The sequence below is a fragment of the Falco rusticolus genome, chromosome 1 (genome assembly GCF_015220075.1).
Source record: "Falco rusticolus isolate bFalRus1 chromosome 1, bFalRus1.pri, whole genome shotgun sequence".
In the NCBI taxonomy this organism is placed as follows: domain Eukaryota; kingdom Metazoa; phylum Chordata; class Aves; order Falconiformes; family Falconidae; genus Falco; species Falco rusticolus.
The window spans coordinates 111,084,709-111,100,378 of NC_051187.1; the positions used below are offsets into that span (position 1 = coordinate 111,084,709).

Sequence of the window (15,670 nt, forward strand, 5' to 3'; positions counted from 1 at the left end):
AGTCCATCACTGAGTTTAAAAACAGTCTGCCTGTGCTCCTTTTGGTGTTCAATAGCACATTTATATTTTACCTCTACACACGTAGATTATATTATTGTGAGTCTTTCCTGAAAAAAAAGCCAGTAAATAATTCAGTATTATTTTAACAGTGTTTAACTGCAGACATAACAAATATTCTTTGTTTCTTCAAAAATGGCTGGACAGTAGCACAATGTTGTACATAAAGCAAGAATCCTTTAGCACCATCTGCTGGGTTCGCGTGAAATCTGATCTTGGACTGACTCTCCAAAGCACTGCCTAGTAAAATATTTAAAATATATATACGTTCACATATGCGGTGCAAAAAAAATTGATTTCATTTGTAGTATAATTTTTATCCTTTTTATTAAAATTATAATGAGAAAATACAATGTGAATTTAAGGTTAATGTACGAACTGAAGCAGAAATAGATCAGGAGTGTTTTGTTAAGTGCGACTGTAAAAAGAAATGGAATACTTTTTTCTTTTTTACTAGAGATTGAGCAAGTGCAATATTAAATTTTTCTATTCCTGTTGTAAGTCAAATTCAGTAAAATTTATTTCATAGAGAAGACCCACAAGGCTTAGAAAAGTACCTGTAACATTTTGAAAGGGATAGTAACCACTAAATATTCTTCTATCTAACATTTATTGCATTATTTGATGTTAGTCTTGAAAGCCTCATGAAAGCTTAATGGACATAGGCCTGATGCTGTAATTGGTCCTACAGTTCCCTGTATCTTCACATGGCACTGTTGTAGCCAGTGCAGCAAGTACTGGGACTATCTCAATGAATCTAGAACAGAGCCTTAAACTATACAGCTACAAAAGGTCACTGTTGTTTCTTTTTTAAACTATAACACATTGATACCTCAAAGAGGCTGAGGCCTCATTCCTCCAAGTACTCTATAAATCATATATAAAGGATAGTTCTAGCCTCCAAATATTTAAACTGGAAAAAGATGAGGTATAACAGGTGGATGAATTCTGGTATATCTGGAAATCTGCAAAGATGCTACATAAGCAATATGATTTTCTATTTATATAATGCCAAGAAAGTCGTGTCACAGATACTTATATGAGGACAAGGCCTGTGATGGTTTGGAAGGCATCTAAATAGTCGTAGTGGTTTGGTACTGAGGGGCGTGTAGGTTTGTGTGCTATAAATACTTGTTTTGGCTAAAAGTGTGTTCTACAGTGTTAAGCACAGCATCTGTATCATTCCTGTTTTCAACGGACTAAGAGAGATTGTGTTTCAGGATTTGTCAGTCTGTGTGAGTAATTGCAAGTAATATTGTAGAGCAAGTTTTGAGGCACCATCCAGGCGCAAGTGAAAGCAGTATGTACTTTGAGACTGGAAAAAGGGAAAGAGTTTGGATGCTGCTTTTTTGGCAGTATCCAGCTTCAGGTGTCACTAAAACTATATGCATTAAATTCTCCAGAAGGTTAAGGATATTTAGTGCTTCATGATGTAACGCAGACCTTTGAGTTCCAGGAAAAACAACGCTATATTTACAACTTGTAACTAACAGTTGATGTGGTAAAAGGAATTATATTCGTATGGTAAATGAATACAGCCTTAATGTGCACCATATGCATAGTGGTGGGTTGATGTACTAATATATCACATTTATTTACCTTGTTTGGTTGCTGGGGAAAGTAACCATTCAGTTTAAAGTCTATACCATGTAAGACAGAACAGAGTAATGCAGAAGACATAATTTGTAGTATAGAATAAAATTATCAACTTAAATGTTGTAAAAATTATTTGGCCAATACAATAATCCTGACTTAGGTAGGAAATTATTTTATACCTGTTTCTGGATCTAAATTCTATTAAGACTAGCATCACAGATACAAGCCTTACTCCATTAAGTGCGAGAACACTATATGTAGTTAGAATTATGGCCTGCTTCATTGAAAAGTATCTGGTTTAAAACAGTTACTTTTAAAGAGACAGCTAGTTTATGTATGCTCTGAGCTTGATGTATGCCATCAGTATTCCCAGTTACGTTGCTATGTAAAGATGGGAAGCATCTATCTAGTGCAACACACTACTGCTGCACAGGTTTGAAATTAGCTTTACAAAAGCAATCAAATGGCTAAACCACCCTTTTATACATACTGCTGTGGAACAGTATTGTTTTGCAGTGATACATTTTTCTTATTATAAACAAAAATAAATTATTTTACTATACTATTTTAATAGCAAAAAAAAAAAAATCAGTAATGGCTGAATTGAGCTGAATTCTCATATGAAACCTCTCATCTTGGATTATTTTCTACCCAAGGTATGAAATACTACATATGTTTCAACTAGTGGTCAGTTTCAGCATGTTGTAAGATGTCTTTTGTTTTACAACAGTTCCATAGTAGGTGCTATTTCTAACTGAAATTATTGCTTGATGGGTTTTTTTTTTCCTTTCTGTTGAGGTTTTGAGTTTCGTTTTTTGTGTTGTGTTTTTTTTTTGTTGGACTTAATGTAATTGAATAGTTATAACTATAAACCACAAGAGAGAAATACAAAGAAAATAGATCAGGTTTTTTAGCATAAACAAAAAAAAAGCCCCTTCATAAAGCTGTTTTAGAACATTCTCAGACAAAGATGATAGTGTTTTAAAACTTCAAAGCTGATATTTAAGTAGCAGTTTATGAAGTCGGGATGGTGCAAATATTAAAATATTAGTGTACACTGACCCTGAATATTCACCTGCAGATACTTTCTAAGGGCTTCAAAAAGGTCTGTATTCAGTGGGAGGAGTCCTGCTGAATGACTTCCAGGACTTCAGCAGATGAATCCCCAGTAAGGGTGAACTAGTTCCAGAACGCATTGCATTGCATATGGTGTAGGAATTAAGAGGCTGAGGATTATTGACTTTTGAAATCTGAATTTTAATACCCAATTCATGAAGGCCTGTTAAATCTTTTTCTTTACTGTGTTTATTTTGGAAACATAGCAAACCTGTTTTCTTGACACAATGTGTATGAAATAAATGTTAGTCACTTGTTGCACAGTGTGACTGCAGGAGGGAGAACTTCCTGTAAGCCTTCCCTGTGTTGTATTTGCTGAAATGAATTCTACAAGATAAATGTAATTCTTTATTTCCTTTACTGAACATATGTAACAGCATTATAGCATCATCTGTGTTTCGTGTTTTTAGATTTTGCTTCAGGATAGAATGATAAGTTGTTCAAAGATATTGTTCATTTTTGAAAAGATGTATGGTTGAAGTGTTTTTTGCAAAAACAAAACTTGCATCTAGGCATAAGGTTATACTTTTTGTTGTAAAAGAAGTCTGAACAGATGGGAAGTAGTTTGAAGGAATTAGAGGAAATGCTGATGGGGTGTCATGTGAAGAACTGGACAACAATGAAGTTCCTATATAATATGAAAAGATTACATTGTTACAATAAAATGCATATTTACAAAGGAAAGATTATTTAATCTGAAGGTTTAGGAATACTTCAGTAATATTGTGTGGTATCACTTTAGTAAGATCTTACATCCATCAAAGAGCTAGCCTTTCTGCACTGGTGAAATGTGGTTTTAACCAGTTGGCTGTTATTTATATGTTCACTCTGTGTGATTTATAAATAATGTTAATATACAGAGTTTCAATAATATTTGATAGTTGTCACTTTGATGTAATTAAACTCTGAAATTTGCTATATAATCAACATAGAAGCCTAGCAGCAGATTAGTTTTCTTAATTTAGTTATTTTGCTGAAAGCACTTTTGTCCAAATGTCTTGTATTCTGTAAGTATATTTGTACTTCTCAAATTGATTTCAAATCTTTTTTTTCCTCAATTTTTATCATACAAACCAACTTCAAAATTGTGAAATTTGAAAATTATTTTTAGAAGACTTTTTTTCTATATAAATATGCTTTGGTTTGGTTGATATATCCTTCTGAGAAAGTACTCAATCACGTTTTCGCAAAAAAATAGGTAAAAAGATAGTTAGATTATCATTTAATTTGGACTTCTTATTGGCATAAAATCACATAATTAATTTGCCATTTAAAAGTGCCCTACAGCCTCTGCAAGCACGGAATCATAATTTAGAAATAACTGTTTGGCTGTCTGTGACTTGTAATAATTAACTGTCTTCTCAGCATAAAACATAAAAAGGAGCATGCTCAAATATTTTATATCTTAATGTGTTGCATAATATTATCTCATGCAGAAATAGTAGGAAGAGTATCTCATATTTCATTATGAAATAAGTTTTTCTGTCAATCTCTAGTCTGATTACTTTTTAGGGAGATGTTTGGCTCAGCTCTTACAACTTGGTGCTGAAAATACAGAAAGTGGTCATTTTAGGAATTTAGTAGTGGATTTAAAATGTCGTGATCCCGTTTTGTTTTGTAACATCAATGAAGCTGAAAAAAAGCAGAGAAAGACCCAGCAATACAAACCAATTTCTTGTTATTCAGTAAGGCATATCTTCTGGATGTCATTAAACTAGAAGAAAGTTTTGACTTTGCTATAATCCCACTGTTCCTTTTTAAACGTAGTTTCCAAACGCCTAACATTTTTTCGCTGAAATATCGCCATAAGCTGACATGATATCATGTGCTCTTCTTTTATCTTCTGAAGCTTGAATTTTATGATTTAAAATGTACTTTAGTCACTTAAGAGAGAGTGATATTTTATGCTATTTTCTATGGGAAAACAGCTTTGCAGAAATTATTTATTGGAATGTAGGAGAGTTCTTTCAAACTAATTTGAGTGGTTACTTTAAAGGTAATCTGTCCCTTACTGGAAAATAACTTTATGTATACCTTCTGTGACTTAAATAAATCATTGATGACATTTGTTGCAATGTGAATGTGGCATTAAGATTCTTACAGCATTCAACTTCAAGTAACAATTCAGCAATGCTATAGACTAAGGATATTATTATGTACTATGCTGAGAAAAGCACATCTGTAAAACTGTTGTGTCTTGGTTATTAGTGCTAGGATTTGAACTATCTTTAATTTTATTTGACTTGTTCATCTTCCTTAAGGATCTCCATAAAGATGGACTGAGTATTCTTTTCAGTCCTTAGGGTTTGCATCAGTGGTCGTAAACCTGCTTAGTGGACAAAGACTCTTTTCCCTTTGAAGTCACTTCCCCAGCTTTTCAAAAGATCTGCAAGCCGGTTCCCCTAAAACAATTTAGAAAAGTTTGAAGTGGTGCCCCTTAAACCAGCAACAAAATAAAATTTTCTCTTTGCATTATTGAAAACCATGACAATCTCCTGAAGCAATAACAGTTTAAAAGCTTTTAAAGAAATCTGTTCTGCTCTACAACTGGCTTTTAAGTTGACCCCATTATTTGGAAAATCAGAGGCTTGGAAACCTCTAAATACTTGACATTCTTATCAAAGGAGTCAGCCTGGCTTTTCACAGGACTCCTCTTTTACAGTATTTTTTCAAGTCCTAATTTCTTTAAAGGTACTATTCAGATTTTTTTCTCTTTTTTGCGTTGAAGTGTTTCTTTAGAACAAATGTAATTTAGTAAACAGTTGATAAAATTTATGAAACACTGATCCTGCCACCTGTAGATTTATATTCTATTATGTTTGAAGTCAAGCCCAAATTCTAAAAGGACTGCGAGCATTACTCATGTAATTTTACATTTCTGTGGACTGTGATATATATATATGCTCAGTTTCTACTTCTTGTTTTAAGAATCTTATCTCCTACACTTTATGTGTATAGTTACTGACAGCCTAACCTGGGTAAAGCCTACAGTGATGTAGTTGCTGTAAGCAATATGTTTGCTATAAGGATTTTGTTTATCTGCACCTCCTAATAATTCATTCAGACATTGCTTCTTATAAGTCCTTCTAACTCTAACATCTTATATTCATTACATCCACTACAATGTTGTACATGTAAAACTTCTCTGATTTCAAAAGTTTCATTAACATGATTAGATTAATTCCTTGCTGATCTATGCAAGTGTGTGTTAAATGCAATTTCTGAAAGCAAAATAAAGCAGTAAAACCAGAATTCTAGAATTTTGCTAATGTAGGCAGCTCATTTAAAAAAACTCAAACTTAGAAGTGCCTTAAATGTGCAAAGCTGCCGCCTCTTTTGTGGATTGGGGAACACAGGGAGAAGCAATTGGGTCAACAAAATTAAATTGTTACTGGATAATTAGACTGTTATGGTTGCGGTTACATTTTTCCCCTAAAAATGCAAATTTTTGGCTTGTCTACACGATGTTCATTCATGAATCTTCTAAGATGCCTGCCCCATGTTTAGGTGACGAAAGTTCACTAGAACAAACTTTTTTTAAAAGGTTTGTGAGCATTCATAGGATCAGCCACCTGAGAAATACCTAGAGGTAATTAAGTCTACCCTTATGCTTCTAATTTGTTGGGAGTTTTTCCTTTGCTTCTGAACTGTCTGCCATACTTTGTGGGTTTGAGTGTGTTTTGCCAAACATTACACAAAACAAAAGCAATAGCTTTTAAAGGTTTTTTTATTAAGAGATCAGGGAAAATTCAGCAAGTTGCTCCAAAGCATTTTCAGATTTAAAATGCTGATAACATATGCATATTTGTGTGTGTATATATGCACATAATATTTATTTAGTGAACATATTTATCTAAGAAGAAACATATTTATTTTCTTTTAAAGATTTTGTATTGTGGATATAGATTATAACAGTAACTGCAGAATAAATCAAATTTTGAAAGGTCAAAATCCTTGATTTGATACTTTGTCATAGATTATGACCTTTTCTAAGAAGCAATTTGAATGTGGCAGTTACACAGACTGGGAGGTGTTGCAAATGGTCTGAGTAAAAAGGTAAAATATGGCGAGTAAGCTAAGCTTTTATTTGTGCAAGCCCAGATCTATACTACTAATCCACAGAAGTCTCTCACATGTAGGGTCTGGGTAGCTACCTGTTTAAATATAATTCCCAGATTATATATAAATATATAAATATATATATTTTATATATATATATAAGACCCAGAACCAGTATTGCTAGTTCTGTTAAGGCTCTCCATCGACAAACTGATGACATTATGCTTGTTTCGAAAAGTTACAGCCCCAAGTGTAATTTGTGTGATGCTACTTTAGTAACTAATGGAGTCAGTTGGCCCTGTTATTACTGTGTCTTTTTGCAAAACCATCTCTTGTTTTTAAAGTAAAAAAAGTTTGATTTTACCACTGTTTTATTGCCTTGTTGGTACCTCATGTATCAGCATTTATTGTGAAGTGAAATTATTTGCTGCTACTTAAAAACTCATCTAATCCTTTTTGAAACTAAATGGTAACATTGCCCAATACACATTCTTCAGATGAATGAACTAATTGTATTGCAATTGTGAATTTCATGAAATTTTAGCACTCTTAAAGAGGTTGATCTAGCAAATGACCTGTGAGTGAAGTTATAAAACTATTTAAAGAGTTTTATAGCATTTGCTTACCCTTTCTGTGTCTTGACCTGGAGAATAAATTTTTTTCTTTACGATATCCATATATGTTTGATTACAAGGAGAATCTCAAAAAAATATATTTTTATTTCTTGTTTTTGATGAGAATTGTCTAATAGGAGCAGTGGTAATTAATGTTGGGTTTGGGTGTTTTGATTTTGAAAACTCATCTGAAATTCATACTCATTACAGTCCACATTTTACAAGGAGCTAGACATGAAGCTGAGGTTTCAACATTGTTACTAGGTTAAAATAAAATCAGTCAATGGATGTTTTACATCTTGTTTGGGCACTCTTGGTCTGTCATCTCAGTACCTGTTGTAGTGATGCTTGCATTTACTTAACGCCTGTGACAGGAAAAGGCGGTAATTGACTTTGAACAATTCCTCCATAGGGAAAAAAAAAAAAAAAAAAAAAAGAGGGGGAGAAGGAGGGAGGGGGAAAATGCAGATCTTTGTGCTCCAACTTCTGTTTGGTTTTACTGCACACCCGACTTCTATATTAATGTGTGTCAGTGAATGTGCAAGCTGAATTCCTATAGTATACTGCTGCTGTGCTGTATAGGTATGAGTACAGAAGAACCGTATGCAAACAGTAGCATAGAAGTGATTTGTATGGAACATGAACTCAAAGAGCAAGGAAACTGAAGACGCTTCAGTGATTTAAAGCAGTGATTTTAGAAATAGATTGTAACCAAGGATTGCTTTTATTGTTTTTTCACTGAAGGTGATTTTGCAACTCCTCGAGCTATTTTGACAGGACATGACTATGAGATCACCTGTGCTACTATTTGTGCTGAACTTGGCCTGGTAATAAGTGGTTCAAAAGGTAAGTAGCTGTTGTCATTTCTGTCTGTTCATGAAGCTATAATCCTAATGCAAAAAGGAATATAGTCTCCAGTGGCAGACTTTATTAACTTTATAGTGGTTGTATTTCTAACCTTTTTTTAGTTGCTTTGGAATCTGAAACCTCCTTTTAAACATGTAAAAACTGAGGATTATTTAGACATGTACAAGAGGCAACCATGTCAGTTTCCTTATTACAGCCTACTGATTACTATTTCTGTTTGTTTATCCAGTGTGTAATTACATACAGCATACAGTTTGGTACAGCTCTTGACTGCCAGGATGGTGAAGAATGTTTGCTATGGATAACTTGTCAGAAACGGAAGCAAAAATTAGAGAAAAAAAGAGAAAAATTAGAGGAAAAAAATAGAGAAAAAAGAATGTGCTGTCTTTGTTTTTTTGATGAAGGGTATATATAAAGTACCAACTAAAATGTATAGTAATTCTGTTCAGGCTCTTTGAGCTTCGCTACAAAACCTGTAATATGACTCATTTTTGTTCTCAAAGACCTGCTTTTGGCAGGCAAATTATAGAGAATTATGTTGATTCCATGGATCTTGTTTATCATTTTCCTATATGCTGGTCTACAATTATTTTTAAACTGGTATTTTTTTTTTAATTAGGATCTTTCTGCTTTAGTGTTTCCAAGCTATCTACTTTGAGACAGTTTTTCAAAGTTGGGTGTACTTATCATATGCACCTGTGTGCATTTCTGTTTTATGCATGTGAACACTTGTGGCTTACATGCAAATAAGGTGTTTGTCCAAATATCTTGAAAAGCAAATACTTAGTTGATTGTGTATGAATTAAGCTCTTAAATGAGAACATACATTTTTAGACTACCTATGTATGTAAATTCGTTACACTTAACTCTTTGTGTCTTCATATTTTGAAAATTTTATTTTAGGATTCAGCACATTTATTTTTGTGCTCTCAAAATGAACTACTACTTTTTAAAAGAAAATCCACAAAAGGAAATCTGTTAGGTCTCTTAACTATTTTTGATAGGTGCTCTAAAATACTTGAATACAAAGCTTTTAAAGGATAAGTTATTTATCTTACTTTCTGGCACCTTTAGAGTCATAGGCTAACCACCTGAACATGATAAAAGTAATTTTAATGTATTATAATAGTGATTACCTAAGTAGAAGTCATTACTTATTATTTGATATACAATGTCTTTAAATGAGCATGTAAATCAATAACTAGATATTTAATTCTGTCTCATTAGAAGGACCATGTCTCATACATTCTATGAATGGAGACCTACTGAGGACATTAGAAGGTCCTGAAACATTAGAAGGTCCTGAAAACTGCCTAAGACCAAAACTTATTCAAGCTTCAAGAGAAGGCCACTGTGTCATATATTATGAAAATGGCCTCTTCTGTGTATTCAGTGTGAATGGGAGACTTCAAGCCACTATGGAAACAGATGACAAGATAAAGGTGAGTGCTAAGGACTGTCAGTTCCAGTATCAGGAAAAGCTATTGGTGTTGGGAGTTATATGGAGACTCCTTCTATAGTCAGACCACAGAAATATGGTACTAGACCATAATAGCAGCATTCTGAAAAAATCGTAGTTAAGGGGACCGTGTACTCATAATAGTACTGGTTTTAATTTTAAGATTTTAACTCTGTTTGTATAGTAAGCAATACCCTGTAGGCATTCCCTTGAACTGAAAAATACAAATATTACTAATTTCTGACCAGAAAAAGCCAGGCTACTTCTTTACTTCTGAATCTGAAGGCAGGAGGTTGTTGGATATGCTGTTTTCGATGTTGGCTTTCCCCTTTTTGGCATTTTTGTCTACATTCCTTCATCTTAGCTTGAGATAGCATGTGTTGTGCTGAGCTTCAGGAAGTTTATAGGCATATGTCTATATTTCAGCTCTTTAGCCCTTTGGCATTTGCTGAGCAGGCAGCTAGGTTCCACATCTTTAGCTGCAAGAGACATGGAGAAAGTCCAAAACTATGCAGGAGGCATTTTAAGCTTATGGATTTATGGAAATTATTTTGTAATGCAAAATGCAGGTCTTTTGACAGTTCCTATGAAATAGTACCTATGAAGCAGAGCAGAACCTGCCAGCTATACTGCAGTGAAGCAGAAATGTCAAAAGAATGCTTTCCTTGCATTAAAAAATATTCCCACTTTTTCCTTAAATGAGAAAGAAAGGGAAGGGGGTGGGGTGGGGTAAATGAACAAGCATTACCAAATCTGCTAGAAAGTTACAGAATTCAGCAGAGACATGAAGCAAGATCACATTGCTGGGTCAGCATTCAGGGTACCTGAATTATCTGAAGTTATGGTCTCTATGCCGATAGTTACAGTCTGAGAAGCACAGAATCAGAGAATGGTTGAGGATGGAAGGGACCTCTGAAGATTCTGGGCCAGTCCCCCTGCTCAAGTAGGACTATCTAGAGTCAGTTGCCCAGGTCTGTGTCCAGACAGCTTTTGAAGAATCTCCAAGTATGGAGGAGATTGTACAGCCTCTCTAGACAACCTCTGCCAGTGCGTGGTCATCCTCACAGTAAAGAAGTGCTTCCTATTATAAAGACTGTTTACCTATTTAACACCAGCAAGAGGAATCTTTTGTTGTTGTAAGCATATAGCAGTATGACAACCCAGCTGCTGGGATTTCCAGTGTTCTCTTGGGCTGAACACTCTCAACATTTTTTCCTTTAGTTGGAAGTTAGACATTTCAAGAAGAACATGCTTCTTCATTCTCATGTTTGTTTTACAGAATTACTGAAATTCTTTCAGATTTTTGGCAAAATTTTAAGCATTTAAAAAATCTAACCTGGTCTTCCCTTGACTCTGTTCATATTAATTCTTGAGCTGGAAGAATATGTCAATATAATTGAAAGAATTTTGATCTTCATTATTTCCATTTTATAATTTACATGGAACAGTGAATGCTCCATTACCACTGAAATCTCCAGTGTAGTTCAACGTATTCCACTTAACACCTTCTAAACCGCTGTCATGTATGACTCACTGTTAGTCCAGCATCCCGGTGTTTTCAAAATGGCAGATGCATTGGTGGTGGAATATTGCAGAAATAACTCTCTGTGCAGGTCTCTTTTCCATAGTGAGAGTGCTGTCTGCAGGGGTGAGAGGGCATATGATCCTTGGATCCTGATGGCAGCCACAAGTGTGGATCTGAGGCTGGGGAAATGAAGTAGGCGTGTGTGTATTTCTCTCCCAGGCCATTTTTCCAAATTTATGTAGGTTCTTCCTTCAATTTTTAACGTTTCTTCAATTGTCTGAAATTGCATTTTTGGCTTTTCTTGTACAAATGCTTTTGAGATTTTCAGCCTACCCTTGATCCCAGTTCTTTCCGTAAAGCAAGTACATATTGCAGTGTTTTCTCTTTTCACAATAATAATGTTAATAATCTGTCACTTTCAGTTGTGATTATGTTGTCAGCTAGGCCAGCAAATCTGTAAAATATCTAGAAATCCCTTGCCAGCTAAAACAATTTCTGTAGTGTTTCAGTCAGTACCCACAGCTTGAGGAATGTTGCTAGAGGCAATGGAAGTTCCACTCTCTGTGGGCCAGAATTACGTATGTACAGGGGTTTGGGTTTTATTTTGTTTTGTTTTCTTTTCTTTCTCTCCCAGTGGTCCCAGTTGGGCTTTATGCTTAAACAACCCACAGCGTCTTTCCCAGTGCTTCTGCACTACATCATGTTAGAAGGCAAGTGGCAATTGCATGATTAAAGTAGGGGCATTTAAAATGAATAGTACCAACCCATGGGCTGTGCTGACCAACACTTTTTGTTGGTTTTTGCTTGAGGAGGATAGGAAAGGGGAAAAAAGGTGGTAAGAGTTTAATCTGTAATGTAACATTCCAGGTTCTATTTTCCAATAGTCATAAGCATTGAGTCTGTAATGTGGCATTCTAGTTTCTATTTTCCTGTGTCATTATGGACCAGTATTTCAGACAGACAGTTATTGACAAAACTAGCAGTTTTCAATGGTGATGTTTGGAACAACATTCCAATTTTCTTTCTTGTATTGTGCTAGAAAAATTTCAGACACTCTGGGGAAATTCCAAGTCTAATCAATACTTTCCACCTGGTTTTGTTTTAAATATTGTATTGCTCAGTGGGGCTTAGGCATATCGCAGTATATCTACCATGTAATGTTTAGATATCTTAATGAATAACTTAACTCTAAATACTCTGCTTGTTCTGAGAAGTAAAGTTATTTTACACTAAACAAAGAGTGTATGCTGTTTCACCCAGAGGAACCAATTTATTTTCCTTTCCTGAGTCTGTTTTGAAATGTGGAAGTGCCCACAAGACTCCTGCTGCTGTAAGCCAGGGCTGTCACAGTGTCAGCTCTGCCTTTTTACAAAGCACTGCCTTTCAAAAATCTAAGATGTTAAAAGAGATTTGTGCAAAGTTTTGAGACTTTCCAAGGAAATACAAGTCAGAAATGCAGCTTTTAGAACACTGCTGAAATTGTGCACTTTGGGGATTATTTGAGAGTCTGAAGCTCATGTTGTGAGAAAGATTAGTTGCAGAGTTGTTTCAGTTTCATACCTAGCAGAATTGTAGATAAACCACGCTGGGGAAAAGCAGAACAGTAAAATCAATTCATGTTGTCTTCTATACCAGTTGGAGTACTTGGGAGTAAAAGCATCCTTTCGTTTGTTAAATCTTGAAGGGCATGTCACGAAACTGAAATGTTGACAGGGTGACCTTTTTCTTCTATTCCTTCCTTCCTTCACATATATATATGTAAAAAAAAAAAAAAAAAAAGTGGCTGAGAAATTTATTAATAAACAATAAAAACAAATAAATCAACATCTTGTCTTCATGACAAGCCAATGACTTAGTAAAACTGCATAGGTATTAGTAAGGGTTCAAAGCCTATACTTTATTTAATCAAAGGATCACAAAACCCACTGCATTTTGCAGGTAGGGGAAGAGTTAAAGATTAATGGCTTTAATTTGCCTTTTAATATAGCATTTCTTCAGTAAAAGCCTCAAGTATAAAATTCAAGTGAACCATGACCATAAGGTTAATGGATTTTCATCAGCTGAATTTTATAAGTGTAGCAAATAATTATTTGTCATGGTCTTCATTGCAATTTGAAAATACCCTTAGGAGACTGCTATTGCTGTAGAGAAGAAAACCACCCCATATTGATTTTTGCTTCTAATGAATAATCTTTTTAATAATTGTGTGTGGTATGTTAGATCTCATGATCATCAACTCAGAGCATGCAAGTTCTGGATAATTTTCACAGTCTTATCTCAGTTTGTTTTCTACCTCTTTCTTACTCGGTTACTATACTCTTCTAAGAGGGTCTCTGGATGAGTTTTCAAGCTCCTTGGGGCTGTGCTTTGGGAAGTGCTTAGCATATTTTCATAGGCTGGTTGAAAGAATCACAGAAGCAATTTATGATTGGTACATTTATTTTTTTTTGGGGGGGGGAGAAGTTTCAGCTCAAAATAGTCAACTCTAACATTAGTTAGTATTCAGTTTTCCATACTTAGATGTGTATACTCCATTTTTATATAAACTCCATATATTCTGTTTTGTTGTGTCTAAATTTACATGTATGTGTCGTCATCTTAATTCAAAACACAGCTGGAACAGGTTTATCATCAATTTTTTTCTGGCGTCACAATATTTTGTTTACAGTATATGTATTTAAATTACATTCATTTTAAAGTTACTGTGTAAAATAAAATTTTAGCAATGTGATTCATTCTAATTACTTGAGGGGAGCTGCAGTAAACACTCAAAATTTATAATATAGAAACTCTACCCTAATGTGAGTGTTGCACATCATATAATTCTTACAGGATGTATTTGACATCATAGCAATAGAGTACAGCAATACAAAAAATACAGATGTGCAATATGTTTGACTTCAGTTATTGCTGTTCACAAAGCAGTGTCTTACGGACACTGTAGATTTTAGTTTCTAGGCTTGTCAGCAGTCTGTATAACACCTTCATGTTGCATGCATGTCACATTTTTGTGGTTTAGTTTCTCTCATTTTTGTGGTGCATGCACTAGAAATTCTATGTATTTAAAAACAACTTCCTTTTCCTGAGAATTTAAAATCACAGTGTTACAAGTTTTGCATATTGAAAAACTGTAGAAGTAAAGATTGCAAGTGCCAAAATACTTGCAGACTTCAGCAGAGAGAGATATGTTTGCAAGATCCTGTCTTCATTTCTTTCTACTGTTTCCTAAATTTCAATCTTTGAGCTGGAATTTTGCTTGTAGACTGTCAACTTGAGGCAATTTCCTTGCCTTCAAGTGATAATGTTTTAGTTAAAGTGGATCAATCTATTTGTAGAACATGTGTGTTTGGAATTTAAAAGCCACTGGCCTGAATATCCTCCATCCTTACATTGTTCTGTTGAAAAGGTTTGTGTCTCTCTGCCTTGGGTCAGGGAGGTAAAATTTGTCATGAATCAGTCCTGGCGTGAAGGATACGTATTTTGTGAAAAGCTGCCCAAATTGAGCTGATTCACAAATCTCAGGTTAAATGCATTCAATAGATCACGCTTAGCACCTACATTCTGTACTGAACTTCTGTAGCCCATGGATGCAGGGTTTTGCTCTGCAACCAATCATCCCCTACAGTGAGGTGCGCAAAACCACCATGGCATGAAATGTGTTGAGGTGATGCTGGACAAGGAAAGGGAAAGACTGATGGGGAAGCTGAGGAGAAAGAACAGCAGAATCGGGGATAAAAGCAAGAACAGGAAGAAAGGTGTTTGCAAGAGTGACAGGAACAGAAAAGTAGAGATGGGAATGCTGAAACTTGCCAGAGACTAGAAGACGAGAAGAGGCAGAAAGGAAGGAAGGAAGGAAAAACAGGAATTGGAAGTAGGAGCAATGCAGTGAAGGATTAGGTAGGATCAGGAGTTTAATAATAGACAATAGTGCTTCATAGTAGCAAAGTTCCTTATTTTCCTTTTGATAACAGCAAATAATTCAGCAAACAGCTAGCAGAGTTGTTTCTTACCCTTCCATGTGCTCAAATGTAGAGGATGATAGGCTGCTGCTGTGCTGAGTATTGCATACAAAAATAAAAGTACAGAGCAGAGAAGGGAAAAAACAGAAGTCAAGCTGGGGAGCAGAAGTCAGAAAGAGACCTGGGAAGAGGCATCTGGAAACAGGAGAGCATAGGAGAGGAGAAGGTTTGGGCTTATAAATGGTCCAAACCATAGTTTTAAGGGTCTTGATCTTGCTGGTAGCTTGTGCTGATGTGATTCCACATGACAGAATTCATTCAACTTCTTGGTTTTGGTTGTTTTTTGTTGTTTTTTGTGGGTCTTTGTAGTGTTGTGTTTTGGTTTTGGTTTTTTTTTTGTTTTGTTTTTTTTTTAATT

At 34.9% G+C, this 15,670-nt stretch overlaps 1 protein-coding gene across 4 annotated transcripts in view; it reads left to right on the plus strand.

Annotated features, from left to right (window-relative positions):
* The window catches only part of LRBA (LPS responsive beige-like anchor protein), a 411,738-nt gene that overhangs the window by 390,635 nt on the left and 5,433 nt on the right, over nucleotides 1-15,670 (plus strand). For all 4 annotated transcript variants that reach the window (XM_037396311.1, XM_037396332.1, XM_037396323.1 and 1 more), the window contains 2 exons: nucleotides 8,187-8,288; nucleotides 9,537-9,751. In XM_037396311.1, coding sequence (XP_037252208.1) covers nucleotides 8,187-8,288; nucleotides 9,537-9,751 — 317 coding nt within the window. The remainder of the gene's footprint in view (nucleotides 1-8,186; nucleotides 8,289-9,536; nucleotides 9,752-15,670) is intronic.